We start from the raw sequence: 15,980 nt of genomic DNA, 5'->3' as shown, positions 1-15,980 counted from the left end.
AAAAAAAACATACATGAATGTATATAACAATAAATGATAAATACTATTAATACAATAACAGTTTGCGTAAACAACCATTGTTACATTTTTTTTTTATTTTTTTTTTTAAATTTAAAAAAAAAAACAACCATTGTTACAAGTTACGGGATAACTGTAGTCACACAACCTCCTCAATGTCACTGACTGCAGAGCCTTCCAAGGCACTAATTTGTTATAACTTTGATGTCATTTGTCGATCTAAAATTACGAGATCCTTTCTTAAAATCTTTCCCGTGGGTGACTTTGGAATCTTCTCTATAAAAGTCACTCGCCGCAACCTTTTGTATGGTGCAACCTGCAGGAAGAAATAAACTAATCAATATATGAAGAAAAATACCAACCTTCAAACTCTTTCATTTGCTATGGCAATATTGTTTGATCATGAGGGTAGTCTATGAGATTAAGAATGTTCGTAGTACGGTTTAGTTTGGTTTTAAGGTTAAAAATTATCATAATCATAATCATGAGATAAAAAAATATGCGGTTTGTTTGGTTCGATTAACTTTTAAAATAAAAATCGAACCAAACCAATGTGGTTTAGGTTGGTTGAATTGTTGCGGTTTTTTGTGAAACAATACAATTTTGTTTCTAATGTTAAAATCAAGTTAATAACAACTTATTTTTAAAAATGTTTTAAATTTGATCCAACGTTAAAATTTTATTTTCATCCAACGATGTATTTATCAGCATGAAAAGAAAAACAACCCTCTTCGATAAGTCATTAAATTTCTATAATTCAATAGATCAATCTAACATAAACATATATGCAAATAGAATTAAATTAAAGCACAAAATTACATTTTTGAAATCAAAAGCATCGAAGAAACTTAACAAAAGAAAAAAAATATGTCTTAGTAAAAAAAATCCAATTAAATTTTTGAGTACTAGGTTAGGTTACAAAAGTTTAAATAGTGTTTCTTTTATATTTTTCCAAATCGTGCGATTGAGTCAAAAAATAATCAAATACATCTGAATCAAATGTGATTTTTAATTTGGGTTGGTTCGGTTTGTAGTTTTTCCATTAAGTTGGTTTGGTTTGGAACACTCCTATATGAGATCATCAATATTAAGGGAAAATCAATCACACAAGTGAGAGATACCCTATCTTTACACAAAACTTTAATATTAGATTTGAGTCATCTCACTTATATTGTTTTAAATGATCACTTTTCCATCGAATATGGAACTTCTACTCTCCTCACACTTGTCACAACAATCTCGAGTTATCAATTCATTATGATATAAAAGTGAAAAACGATAATTAGATGGAGTAATTACAAAAATATATGAGATAAGATGACTATGTGTGAGGATATGAACCTTTCAAAAAAAGAAAAGTTTGAGGATATGAAAAATATCATTCACTTTTTAATTAGGTAATGAATCATTTTGTTATTTATTTACTACTGTTTTAAAAGACATTTTGAGATCAAAATTTTGATGTCAAATACCATATCTTTTAATTTTTATTCATACTTTTAAAATACATGTAAGTTGTAACAAAAATAAAGTAAAAGGGAGAGAAAAGTGAATATTTACAAAATTCACATTTAGTTACCAAAAGTAAATTCACATTTTTTAAAAATTATTTTCAAGAGAAGTTATATCCAAAGGTAGCTTCTCATTGAAAACATTATTTAGATCATCTTTACTAGTTTATCATTTTTTACAAACTGTAACAAACATTCCAAAAGTAATTGTTTTATACAAAATAAGTTGTAACAAAACTTACCTCTTTTGCTACAAATTTCTTGATGTCTTCTTCAGTTATCAAGCTATTGAGTGAGCGAACAACAAAAGCAACTGGAACCTCGCCAGCTTTGGCATCAGGAGACCTGAGATGGTAAATAGAATAGTATAAACATGCATAAGAGGAAATATTGAATATACATTCTAGATAAAAAAAATAAAAATAAAAATATGACTTACGGAATCACCCCGGCATCAGAAATTTCAGGATGAGAAATTAGTAAGTCTTCAAGTTCAGCAGGCGCCACCTAATAATGAAAATGTGTATGGTAGATTTAGTTAACAATGCATATAATTTAGGCCACAAAATATGACTCTTTGTTTTGCATATATCTGAGAGACTAGAGAAAGTATTTGAACCTAACTCAAAATCATATAGGGAAACATTTTTCTTATAAAGGAAAAACATACTTGATACCCATTACACTTGATGAGCTCTTTTATTCTATCCACGACAAATAGTTGTCCTTTTTCATCAAAATATCCAAGATCGCCGGTAAGCGTCCAACCCTGATCATTAATGGTTTGTTTTGTTGCTTCTGGATTGTTAAAGTATCCTGAAAAAAATATGTTATATGAGATTAGAAATCAGAATCAATTTAAGTTTCATGCAAACTAATAGGTATGATATTCAAATGATTTACTAATATAATAGTAAGTGCATGTTTGATATTCCGATGAATCATTATAAATTTGCAAAATATCGCAAATCTTACCTTGCATCATAACAGGTCCTCGTAGCCAAATTTCCCCTAATTGATTCGGTGGAAGGGACTTCGATGTTTGCAAACTGACAATTTGGGATTCTACACTTGGAACTAGTTTTCCAGTTGAACCTGAATTCGAAAGGAAGGCTCCTTCCTTTGGATTTTCAAAGGAAATAAGTCCACATGCTTCAGTCATGCCATATCCCTGCCACAATTACCCCATACCATATCACAAATAATTCATTACATAGGTCATGTGTATACGATTTAATGTGCCAATATCATTAAGATATGAAATGTAACATGATTCTCTTAAAAAAAAATGAAATATAACAAGAAATCTTGCATGATGTAGTTTGCATCTATAATCTTTTTCTTCCATATTATGCTTCTAATGTATTACATTCATTCAGATCACTATTTTCATCCTAAGTTGGATTATTTAGTGTCCTAAATTTATGGATTGATAAAACCTTTCATGATTTGTTAATTTAGCATTTATTTATCTTAGATTTTCAACGAATGAATTAAATTAAGATTTTTTTTTTGTTATCATCATATTGACATGAAATTTCCACCGTTGTATAGCCGTGAGTTAAGGAGATTTTGTGAAACACATAGGGTGAATTCTCCTCTTCCAACTAGATTTTTTCCTTATGCAAGAGACACAAATCGAACAATTGACTACATGTTTAAGGAGCACAAATCTCTTACCATTTGGACCAATCCATTTCGAACATATTCAATAGGTAAATTATCAAAAACCTTGATACCCTCCCGTCACTTGCCGCACAAAGTCAAGAATTCGTGATCATCCGATTGAAGTCTCAAGTTCAAAAAAATAAAAGAAAAGTAAAATGTGTTTATTTTTTTGTATTTTTCGATCACGATCAATCACAAACTTCTTGACCATGTACTTGTGGTAGAGAATTTGGGTTCCAAATTATCCCATTTGGCGGGGTCCTTTGTCGGGTCTTATTCACTCATGTAAATTTTATGTTTGGACACATGCAAATAAACGGTATTGAAAGAAAGATAATTTAATCACATCATTTAACTCATTTATTTCTTAATTGTGTGTTTGAATATTTTTGATTTGTGACCGTCATTAAGTATGTGGAGTATTTCTTGCTCTCTCGTTGACAAAACAACAAGACATTTAAATTCAAACTATTTTCCTTTCTTTACCTGAATGATTTCAATTTTGGGCAGAATCTCAGCACATGCTTGCATCAAATCTTTCCCAAGAGGAGCAGCACCACCGGCGAGTTGCTTCAGCGACGACAAATCATAACCACTCACAACCTCACGCCGCTTGACCAGCTCCACCATCACCGGCGGAGCAACAAACAAATGCGTCACCCTAAACTTCTCCACCGCCGCCAAAGTCTTCTCCAAATCAAATCTACCCGCCATGGACACCACCGTGTTCCCTCTCCTCAGCTGCGTGTATAATATCACCGCCAATCCCATCACATGATGCATCGGCACCAAACAAAGGAACACATTCTTCCCCTCGCCGTAAAAATCCTGATCCGCCACACCTGCTATCGCCGTCGCTATGAAGTTCCGATGAGTCAACATCACTCCCTTACTTTTCCCCGTGGTGCCTGAGGAATACAGAATCACCGCCACGTCGGATTGTGAAACAACCGGAAACTCGCCGGAGCTCTCACACAACTCTCCGAAAAGATCTTCGTAGCACCAAACATTAGAAACAAATTCGTGTGATGTATATGTGCGAGTCCAAGGTTCACCATCGAGCAGTATATAAGTTAAATCAAAGCCCAATCCTTCAAAATTTCTGAAGAGTTCTGATACCGTTACAACAAGCTTAGGTTTGGAATCTTCAAGTTGCTTCGTGAGTTCAGAGACGGTGTATAAAGGACTACAGGTGGTGGCAATAGCACCTATGGCGGCGACAGCGAGGAAGCAGACGGGGAAACGTATGGAGTTTGGTGCGTATAGCATAACGACATCGCCTCGTTTGATTCCGAGACTGAGCAATGAGCGGGAGAGGTAGGAGACTTCCTTTTCGAGCTGGCGGAAGGTTAGGAATTCACCGGTTTGGGCGTCGGTAAGGGCGATGGTGTCGGCGGCGGAGGAAGTGGATTGGAAGAGGAATGAAGTTAGAGAAAGGTTCTGATCAGTGGGAAGGTTGATGGATTGTCTTGGTGAGGAATACGTCATCGTTTTGAGGTTGAAGCAGTTTTTCGCCATTGTTGCTACTTTCTTAGCTTTGTTGTAAAGTGTGTTTTTCTTGTTGTTGTTGAAGTTTGATACCGTTTTCTTATTGGAAGAGAACGTGTTGACTTTTAGATATCTTAATTGGCATATCTTCGATCCAATCGTTCAAGCACTCTATGCTGCTATGCTAAAAAGTCAATGGCTTCACGATCGTTAATTTAGTTATTTGAATTACCGCCAAAACAAACGTTGAATCCTATGGTTTAGGAATTGGTCCGTTCCGAATCGCTAGGTCACCTTTTTGACGCATACAATCAACACATCTGTTACCGTTAGATTGAGATAAGACCGATCAAGTTTTTTATTTAAATTTTAATTTAAAAAAAAAAATCAACATTAAAATTTGAATTGTCCGGTCCCTTTTCAATATTATCGAAGTTGATTACTTAAATGTGTTTGATAGGTGGCTCTAGGCAATTTGAATTCGCATTTGCAAAGGAGTAACATGTTTACTTTTTTATATAAAAAAAAAACATGTTTACTTATTTCATTTCACACCTAAGAAAAGTATAAAAATGAAAATATTTGGTATACCTTGAGAAAGAGAGAGAGAGAGAGATAAGAGGAAGTGATGTGTTGTGATAGATGTGATAGGTTGGTGATGTGATAGGAATAATGGGATAAATATGAAATGAGATGTTTAAAAATATAAGGTGTGATCTTGAGGGGATCAAAAGTAACAACCGAAGTACGTGTGACACAGTGTGGTGGTTCTTGCTGGAACAGTATGGATTCTCAACGAAGTAATGTAGGTCTTTGACAGAGAGGAGTTATGTAAATACAAAGACACTCCAACGACTAAAGTTAACAAGATTTCAACTTTAAAAGTACTTTGAGGTTTTTCTCGGAATCAAAATGTGTACATGTTTTTACAGTGGAGGTGCACTATGTATAAACTATTGAGTGTGCCATATAAGCATGAACAACTTAGATGGTTGTGCCATTCTCGACGTTATGATTGGACGGATGCTTGATCATTTAGGAGACTCAAATAGACTCTCAAGGCTTTATTACTCGATACACAACTTCAATGTCATAGGTGGTATGTGTTTTGCCTTATTGGGCCTTGGACTCAAGGACTTGGCCTTCTACCCTCATTGAGGTTTGGAGGTGATGTTGACACGGTCAAGCGCACCACCATGACATGAGGTTATATCAAGGTGGTTGAGGTTTGGACGTGAGGGGAGAAGGACAATTGGTGATGATGGTTGGTTGTGAGGTGATGTGGTTGTAAGGGAGAAGGGAGAAGAGGGAAGCTGGAAGAAAAAAAAAATTAAAATTTCTCAATTTTCTAAGAATATCAAGAATTTACTGAACACATTTGTAGGAATAATATTCCCAAGATAAGAATATCTTAGAAAGTTAATCTCAAAAATAAATTTTGAAACCATAAAACAAACTTATTCGTAGCAAAAAATATTTCAAATGTTTGCATAAAATATCTCAATTTCCTAAAACTACTCACTCAATACCCCTTTTATCTACATTATGTGTGCATGTTTTAACATTAGACTTTTTGCATTTTTTATTTTAAAAATGCATTTTTTTTTCAGTCAATTTAAAATGTGTGTTAGGTACATAATGTGTTACTAGTATTTCTCTAATTATATTTTTAATTCATTGGTGATGAGCAGTGTGTATGTTTTAACATTAGACTTTTTGAATTTTTTTATTTTAAAAATGCATTTTTTTCAATCAATTTAAAATGTGTGTTAGGTATATAATGTGTTATTAGTATTTTTCTAATTATATTTTTAATTCATTAGTGATGAGCTGAAGTCAAAATAAAATAATGTAAATAACCATAGGTCTTATAATATAAGAAATGATGAGCTGGAGTCAAAATAAAACAATGTAGCTAAACTAAGAGTTCTTTATTTTTTTTACGTTAACTAGGGGTAGATTTTATAGACATTGACTTTCTTAAATAATAATATTATATACATCATTAAGTTGTCTAAAAGAGCTCAATTGAAAAAAAAAAAATCGAAATTATTAAGTTGAACTGATCAGGGTTTAAATTCTAACTCATTCACGTGTGTTTGGATTTTTAAACTAAATGACTCTTGTCATTTCTTCTTTCAACAAAACAAAATAAACGTAATAAGTTTTTGGAAGGGAAAATATCATTGAGTTAATCACCATTTTTCTTAGAAATAATGTTGACATTAAATTTTCATGTTTATTCTCTATAATATTTGTTGATTACGTTTTTTTTTTTTTTAAATTACGTTTTTTTTTATTACTTGTCAGAAATTATTGTAAAATGATCATTAGTATTAGTGTCATTTATAATAATTTTTCTCTTTTCGAATTTTCTTATAATATAGGTTAATTAGTGAGATTTATTAATATACTTTTGTAGGTGTTGGGTTTAAAAATACATGGTATTTTGGTTGAAGAATGTAAAACAAAAGTGATAAGTATTGTGTACATGTGATTGATTATGTTCTTAACTTTAATAATTTTGTAGACAAAGCACTTGTTTGTGTAAAAAATAAATAAATCATTTGAGGTTTTTAACATTTAAAATAAATAAAAATAAGAAAAAATTTATGGTAAAGTTATAAGAATGATTTTTTTGTGAAGTTAACACTATAACATCAAAAATGTAATGAGTAACACCCATAGTTTGTAGAATGACATCAAAAGTCCAGCCCTCATAGTATCATCAATTTATCAGGTTAACAAGACTACACTTAATCTAATTTTATCATACCTAGTTCTAAGCGTAACACCCTACAAAGTGTAATACTTAAGACTATCACATAATATAATCAACTCTATTTGCATGTTAAAGATTCCAACGATAAAATAGTATCTGTAAGTTCAAGATGTTGCAAGCATTACTAGATAAATATACTATTGATCATTAATCAGTAATCAACAATTTAAAAATGAATCAAACATTAAAATCAAAATTAACTTTTTCAAAAATGTCAATTTCCTGACTGTACCGTAGAAACTCTAAATAAATAATGATTAAAAGTAAATGATGCAACTAAAAGTTGGTTTAAGAATCGGTCAACAAAGAATAGCTAAGAGTAAAACTATGTTATAACATAAGTTTAAATGTGCTAAGATGTTGTAGCATGAGGTAGCATTCTGAGACCATTTGGCCTTGGGGTTTTTTAAACTCAACTACCGTGGTTTTGGACTATTACTCTTTTCGGGTTTATGTTGCAAATCAAGCCATGCTACAATAATAATATGAAGCTTTCATCTGCACTCAACTGATATTTCTAGACATTTAATATCATTATCTCTTTCGAGCTTAATAACTTAATCAACATTATATTAAGCTTTTTCCATTTTTATCCTCTCTCAAGCTCAAAATATTAGGAATAAAACCAAGTTGATCAAGTAAGCTTTAAAGATTAGAGTTAAATCATATTGTTTAAAAGGAGCTAAACACACTTCAACATTGCAAACATCAATTGTAAATTAATTATCTGGCCCGTCAATATTCTATTAAAGGCTTAGTATCATTTTGCAAGGGCTAACTGTCCCTAGGGTGCGCTCTTTCCCCTAAAATCTCGTCACCACCTTCATGGACTTCTATAGAAGCATCTAGAGTGCACGTTCTACATAAGAAACATTACTTGGGACTTAACTTACTTAGGGTCTAAGTCACAGAAATATACAAGCCTAAAAAGACTGTAAACACCCTCCTTATGATCATTCTTAAGAAACATTACTTGGGGCTTAAGTTACTTAGGGCCTCAGTCACAGAAATATACAAGCCTAAAAAGACTGTAAACACTCTCCTTATGATCATTCTTAAGACATGACCTAAACAGACTAAACTCTAGTTATCGAAATTGTACTCGATACAAGTACATTATCCCTTAACCTTATAGCGGTTTATCTCATGGTGAATTTAATAAACACAGAAATATAATAGATCAAAAAAGAGACATTACAAATATATTCCAAAAGAAATTAAAGTTATAAGAAAAGAGATATTACATAGATATTCAAAAAGAAATTAAAGTTATAAGAGAGAAGATACAAGCTAAAAGGACCATAGTGAGCTTCTGTTGGAACAATAGTCAACATTAGTTAAAAAATATTTTTGTCATTGAAGATATTACTAGGTTGAGTCGCAGACTAGGTCACTCTCTTTAAAACGTTTCGTGGCACTGTCCAAAATTGTGCAAGCAGACTATCAACCACGACGTCCCCAGGATAAAACAGTCCAGCTACAATTGTATCAGAGCATATTGCACTATAGGATCTGTTCTAGAAATACACCTTTCAATATGGTGCTAAGACCATTCCAATATGGTATTGATACCATTCTATTATGATACTAAGACCACTCTTATATGGTACTAGAACCACTCTTATATGGTGTCTCCACCACTCTAACCTCTAACTTCTCCAAGGGCATAAAATATAAAATGATGAACTATATTCTTAAGATCATTCTTATTTTACGCAGGGACAATTTTTCTCAAAAGGGACTATGATCTTAAGAACACTCTTATTTTTGAAGGGACGAATTTTACCGAAGGGACTATTTTCTTAAGACCATTCTTATTCTGAAGGGACATTTTAAACCAAAGGGACTATGGCCTTAAGAACACTCTTTAAATTCGAAGGGACAGAAAAAGAGGGAGAGGAAAAGAATAGCTCGTCAACACAAGCTAAAGGAGGGAGAAGAGAGAAAAGTTATTTGACAACTCGAGAACTTTTGAGGTGAGTAGAAGTGAGGAAGAGTGCTCTATTTATAGGTGAGGAGCCACACATGAGTTCAAATCCAACGGCCAAGATCATTTGACCGTTACAAAATTAATGATTTGACATCTCCTCATAAATAAGCAATAAAAAGAAAGTTAGCATATGAATATATTTTTTTAATTCACATAATACACACTATGTGTTCCAACGGCTTCTTTGCATCAACTCACTAAAATTTAAATCAATGGAATATATTTAGTTTGAGTTTTCACTTTGTTTTTATTTTACACCTAGAAAACAAAGCACTCCTTAGTGACAATATCTGCTTCATCTCCATATGTGGTAAATCAAAGAGATTTCCAATGCATTAATATACTATAACTTTGATGTATTTTGTCGATCAAAACTTACAAGATCCTTTCTTAAGATCTTTCCAGTGGCTAACTTTGGAATCTTCTCTAAAAAAGTCACACGCCGCAACCTTTTGTATGGTGCAACCTAGACAAAGAAAATAAAACAAATAAGAAAATAAAAAACCTTCCTACGCATTTTTTACCGTAGTAATATATACTCATCTTGAATGAATTATAAGTAAAAGTTAATTAAATTACGTATATCAAGAAAAGTAATTGATTAAATTTTATCTATAAAAATTCAATAAAAGTAAAGTCTTTTGCCTATATTACCCTCTAATGACTAATAAATTTAGTCATTGCAAATATAAAAAGTTAATTAAATGAGGTATATTTTAGAGACACTACCATATATTAAATTACCGATAATTTTTTAAAATTTGCTTATGTTTCATTCTAAAAACTATCAGTTACTTTTACTTAGATTTCATTCATTCCAGGCGAGTACATTGAAAGAAGACTACATATAGAGAAAGTCTTGGTTGGGCACATACCCAACATATCAATTTTGAGCACATATTCAGATAAAACTAACAAAATTCAATAAAAAGTATTTAATCACATCAATTGATATATTATATTATAATTTTATTTTTCTTTGTTTTTTTCTTGATTTTGTGCATGTGCCTAAAATTAAAATGTTGGATATGTACACAACCAAGACTTTCTCCTACATGTAACATTTTACATTTCGATTATAAAATTTTGTCTATCTACGAAATCTTATTGGGTGGGGGGATGCAAATTATTTACAAAATGGCATTATGATGTAATATTATGAATAATATTAAGTGATTTGTTCGAGTACATGTTTAAAAAGAAGTACATTATAAGTGTATAAAAAATAAGCGATTATTCTTATAGTTTACAAATTGAGTAAAAAAATTATAGTTTGAAGTTATTTTGTCCAATATTTTCAATTTCATTAACAAAAATAGTCACGTGAGTTTTTATGCATACAGAGAGTGTTCACTGAGTCAACTCCCCAATAATGATAAAATAAAAATAATTTTTTTACTAGTAATATAAAAGCTGGTGCAGAATCGTGCAAAGCTAGCAGGTGCAGTAGTGTGCAGTTGGCGGTGACCATTGGCAATAGCAATTTGCTGGATACTCTACCAGCATATTAGATGTTAGGTCATTTTGTTCCTTGTTGTTATTCACTTGTTTCAGATTCACTTTGGCATAAAAACATTCCTTCAAAGGTATTTGTGTTTGTTTGATGTCTTCTCAAAAATCGGTTTTCCATCAAAGACAATTTATTTAGACGGTGCATTATTACTTAAGAATCCTAGCTTTATGTGAGCAGGTGTGGTGTTGAGGAATCAACTAATCACTTGTTTTGGATTGTAACTTCTTCAGTGGCATTTGGCATCATGTTCGTGATTGAATTAGTTTCTCTTCGGTTGATCTTTAAGTATTTCAAACCATTTTATTCATTTGTCTATTTTACATGTGGTTTAAAAGCTCGGCAATCTATTATGTATGTAATTTGATTTTCATGTTTTTTGGTAATATGGATAGAGCGGAATACTAAAATATTTAGCCAAAAGGAAGACTTTATTCATCATTTATTGGATAAAGTCAAGTTACTATCCTACCGGTGGTCGAAGGCAAAATATGTTAATTTAGTTTTTGGTTCTCATGGTTGATGGCTTAGCCCCTTATCTTGTTTGAGCATTAGCTAACAAATCTCTTTCTATTTTTTCTCTTTTTGGTTTGCTTGATTACCATTTGTAAGACTTTGATGTTTTTCTCTAGTACATCTAGGAATGCTTATTAATGTTAATATTTTTCATAGAAAAAGATACACTATAATTTTTTGCGCGCACAACCTAATTTGAATGTGGACCCGCCTCAGATCTGTTTGGCTTCCCATCGGATAATTTTCCGTTTACTTAGTGAGCAGTGATACATAGACATAATTAGATGGTATACACCCTTGTACCTCCACATAGAAATGCAACCTGTGGCATTTTCTCTCTTTCTCTCTCTCAATTCAGCCCTCATCACTCATCACTCAACACGTGTTATGTTTTGGTTGGTTGTAAAAAGGGTGTCTATGTATCTTTATTCTTACTTATTTTAGGGTTCTTCTCTTTCAAGGAAAACCTAATGCAGTTCATCTTTGCCAATTGCTCATAAAGTTAAAGCACGTATTTATATTTGGAAGGGCTCTCTTTTATCCATAAAGGAAGGAGTACAATATGTTAAGTATTTCAAGAAATATTGATGTATAGTTTTCATATCTATGTTTGACGTACATTTTATTGAAAACTCCAGATAGTAGATAATTCAGTTTGTAGTTTTATATCGTACGACGGTGACACTACTAACTAACTCTAGCAAACTTGTGATTGTTGGGAAGTCCAAGGTTTGCATCACTTTCTTTGTACGGGGTATGCGTTTGCATTCTTTTAGAGTAATCAATGAATCTTTCATGCTAAAATTAACTTTTGATTTGCTTGCCTCTCAAGATTAATGTGATCTTTTTTGAAAGCTATATTACTTTAAAAAGAATTCTCCCTTATCCTACCACCTTAAATTTTCCATTTGACAAAGTAACTCAAACATTATCCTTACCAACTCCACCTGAAATATAGGTTGACAAATCAACTATTCTTTTTGGACTAACATATTCGACTTTCAAAACCTATTTTCTTTAGGTTTTCCTCCGCTAATGATGCTTGAGAGCATCGCTCATACTACATAGTTGATGATATTAAATCGTCAATGTTTTGTTTCTTTTTGCAATTGTAACTTTTCATCAAAAATCATTCGTTAAATTGAAATATTAATGCAGGGTTGGCCTTGGAGCCAAGCAGCCCGAACCCACCGATTAGGCCTCAACTCCCACATGTCTCACACAAAAACGAATGTGGTTTGAACATCACCGAAAATATAAAGATCTTAACTCTCTCACACTCACTCACTCTAACAAAAATATATTTAATATTTTATCTTACCTGTTTTGCTACAAACTTTTGAATGTCTTCTTTGGTTATTGAGCTATTGGGTAAGCGAACAACAAAAGCCACCGGAACTTCGCCAACTTTGGCATCAGGGGATCTGATTTAGAATTGTCACAATGTCCCGGTGAATCATTATTTCTTTTAGAAACAAGGTGGTAGTAAAATAGTGTGATTGTAATAAAATGAAACTGTGCATTAAAATATGACTTACGGTATCACCCCGGCATCAGAAATTTCAGGATGAGAAACCAACAAGTCTTCAAGCTCAGCTGGCGCAACCTAATTAACAATGAAATGTGTATTGGGTGAGCACTATAGAATGTGCCTGTATAACATGCTAAAATTTCTAATATAATATGAACTCTAATATTTTCTATAAGTGATTGTCCACATTTTTATCTTGATTTAGGTATAAAATCAATGATTAACAAAATTGAATCCTACACAATTATGGTGGGGATTTTTTATTTTATATTTTATAAAAGACTTCACTAAGTTGATGATGAACATACTTGATAACCACTACATTTGATGAGCTCTTTTATTCGATCCACAACAAATAGCTGCCCCTTTTCGTCAAAATATCCAAGATCTCCTGTAATCATCCAACCTTGATCATTAATGGCCAACTTTGTTGCTTCTGGATTGTTAAAGTATCCTGAAAAGAAATATCAATTATGAAATTCTAATTAGAATCAATATAAGTTTAATGCAACTAGAAAAGCAAAACAGACATGACCCTCAAATCAGTTTTTTGATCAACCAATATAATAAGATAGTTTGAAAAATTTATCATGTAATTACTGATTACGTAACACACCGTCTTATTTACCTTGCATTATAGTAGGTCCTCGTAGCCAAATTTCCCCTAATTGATTCGGTGGAAGGGGCTTCAATGTTGCCAAATTAATTATACGAGATTCTACACTTGGAATTAGTGTTCCAGTTGAACCAGAAACCGAAATGAGACTTCCTTCTTTTGGATTTTCTATGGAAACAAGTCCACATGCTTCAGTCATGCCATACCCCTATCACAATTATCATACACAACATGTATTCATATATTATAAGGAAACTTCTACAGTACATCGTAACTTAAAGTGTACCGGTAGACATTCTAATATGTAAATAAGGTTTAAAAAAAAAAAACGAAATCGATCAGCATGTTTGTTTGGATCGAAAAATATAAAGATCTCAACTCATTCTCTATGACCTCATCTTTCATATAACAGGTGACATTAATTTATGTTATACAAACCATATGAACTTTAATTTTTCTTATTTACATGTGTCCAAATATTTTTAATTTGTGTTTATGCCCAAATAAAAATTAATCTTTGATCAGACATTCAGACTATCAGACAACCTAGAAAAACCAAATATGACACTGTGCTTAATTAGGACCGTGCAACGTTGATCACATGGTCACCGACACGAGTACGTGAATCCTGCTAAACTTAGTCAAGACAACAAATGGTTTTAGAATTTTTTCTTTTTTTTTTTAATAAACAATTCAATATTTTTTTTTCCTTCTCTGTCTGTACCTGGATGACGTGGACATGGGGAAGAATCTTAGTACACTCTTGCATCAAATCTTTCCCCAACGGAGCAGCACCACCGACGAGATACTTCAGCGACGACAACTCGTAACCGATAACAACCTCACGCCGCTTGATCAGCTCCACCATCACCGGCGGAGCAACATACAAATGCGTCACCTTAAACTTCTCCACCGCCGCAAAAGTCTTCTCCAAATCAAATCTACCACCAAACGACACCACCGTGTTCCCTCTCCGCAGCTGCGTGTACGTTATCCCCACTAACCCCATCACGTGGTGCATTGGCACAAAACACACAAACACGTTCTTCCCCTCGCCGTTCTGGTCCTGATCCACCGCTCCCGCCACCGCTGTAGCTATTAAGTTCTGGTGAGTCAGCATCACTCCCTTGCTTCTCCCCGTTGTGCCTGAAGAGTAAAGAATCGCCGCCACGTCGGATTGAGACACATCTCTGTTCACCGGAATATCATCGGAGCTATTGTATGACTCCCTGATCAGATCCTCATAGCTTGAAACCCTAGCACCAAACTTCTTGGAAGGGTCGTCGAGTAATATTAATGGTAAACCTAAGGTCAATGCTTCGATTTTCTTGAAGAGTTCAGATACGGTTATAACAAGCTTAGGTTTGGAGTCATGGATTTGCCTAGAGAGTTCGGAGAGGGTGTATAAAGGACTAGAGGTGGTGGCAATAGCACCTATGGCGACTATAGCAAGGAAGCAAACAGGGAAGCGTATTGAGTTAGGTGCTAATAGCAAAACCACGTCGCCTCGTCGAATACCAAGGTGGAGCAAAGAGTGGGAGAGGGCGGAAACATGGATTTTGAGCTGGCGGAAGGTAAGGGAGTTGCCGGTTTCGGCGTCAGCGAGGGCGATGGTGTCGGCGACAGAGGAAGTTGATTGGAAGAGGAAGGAGGTTAAAGAGAGGTTGGGATCGGTGGGAAGGTTAATGGGTTGTCTTGGTGATGAATACGTCATTGTTTTGAGGTTGAAGCAGTTTTTTGACATTGTTGCTACTTTCTTAGCTTGGCTGAGGTAGAGAAGTGTTGACTCAGTTTGTTTGAATTAGCGCCAAAACCAACGTTGAATCCCATGTATATGGGTATTGTACTTGGCAACGAGTGTCATGCTTGATTATTTTATTTCACAAGTAATTGAATTGCTATGTTTGTTTGAATCACGTTATAAAAAAAACATAATTTTGATATGCAATAATTTAATTTTCTAAATTACCTTTCATTTTCGTTTATTTTTTATATGAGATATTGTCTTTAGCAGGTGGCGTCACTAGGATACTAAGTAGAGATTCAAACTTTTGTATTTTAATTAATATATAATATATCAACAAGTTATAATTTATACGAATTTAAGAAGAGAAACATTTTTTTTTTAGAGATTTTGTTTAGATGGTCACTCTTCCTGTTATCGGAGTTAACTATCTTACTATTTCCATGCAAGCATAACAGATTTAAAAAAGATATTCTTACTTCAATGACATACAATTCTAAGATACATTTATATATTTCAGAAAGTCACTGAGGTAGGTCAAGATATTCGACACACTCCTGTCGTAATGTGATTGTACGTTACTATGATATTGAAACAATTCTAAAC

General features: G+C 33.1%; 1 protein-coding gene across 1 annotated transcript; it reads right to left on the bottom strand.

Annotated features, from left to right (window-relative positions):
• On the bottom strand, window positions 1-15,472 carry LOC25483961 (4-coumarate--CoA ligase-like 7). Its single transcript, XM_013612691.3, has 11 exons — window positions 14,355-15,472; window positions 13,643-13,838; window positions 13,323-13,468; window positions 13,022-13,089; window positions 12,805-12,907; window positions 9,837-9,923; window positions 2,505-2,700; window positions 2,200-2,345; window positions 1,969-2,036; window positions 1,772-1,874; window positions 1-334 (listed from the first exon to the last, which is right to left on the bottom strand). Exons 1-11 carry the CDS (start codon window positions 15,372-15,374, stop codon window positions 212-214), a joined length of 2,256 nt encoding a protein of 751 aa, XP_013468145.2. The 5' UTR covers window positions 15,375-15,472; the 3' UTR covers window positions 1-211.
• Window positions 15,473-15,980: the final 508 nt, after the last annotated feature.

This window comes from Medicago truncatula, chromosome 1 (assembly GCF_003473485.1).
Source record: "Medicago truncatula cultivar Jemalong A17 chromosome 1, MtrunA17r5.0-ANR, whole genome shotgun sequence".
Taxonomy (NCBI): Eukaryota; Viridiplantae; Streptophyta; class Magnoliopsida; order Fabales; family Fabaceae; genus Medicago; species Medicago truncatula.
The sequence above is the reverse complement of the archived record's forward strand: the minus strand, read 5'-3'. Positions and strand labels throughout refer to the sequence as shown.

Bases quoted from the DNA above. Each gene is read 5' to 3' on its own strand.
- LOC25483961 (XM_013612691.3), bottom strand. From the start codon at position 15,374: ATGTCAAAAAACTGCTTCAACCTCAAAACAATGACGTATTCATCACCA. The intron at 12,908-13,021 runs GTAAGTCATATT...ATTCTAAATCAG, and splicing joins TCTGATGCCGGGGTGATACC to ATCCCCTGATGCCAAAGTTG. The intron at 335-1,771 runs GTAAGTTTTGTT...TTCTTCCTGCAG, and splicing joins AGAAATTTGTAGCAAAAGAG to GTTGCACCATACAAAAGGTT.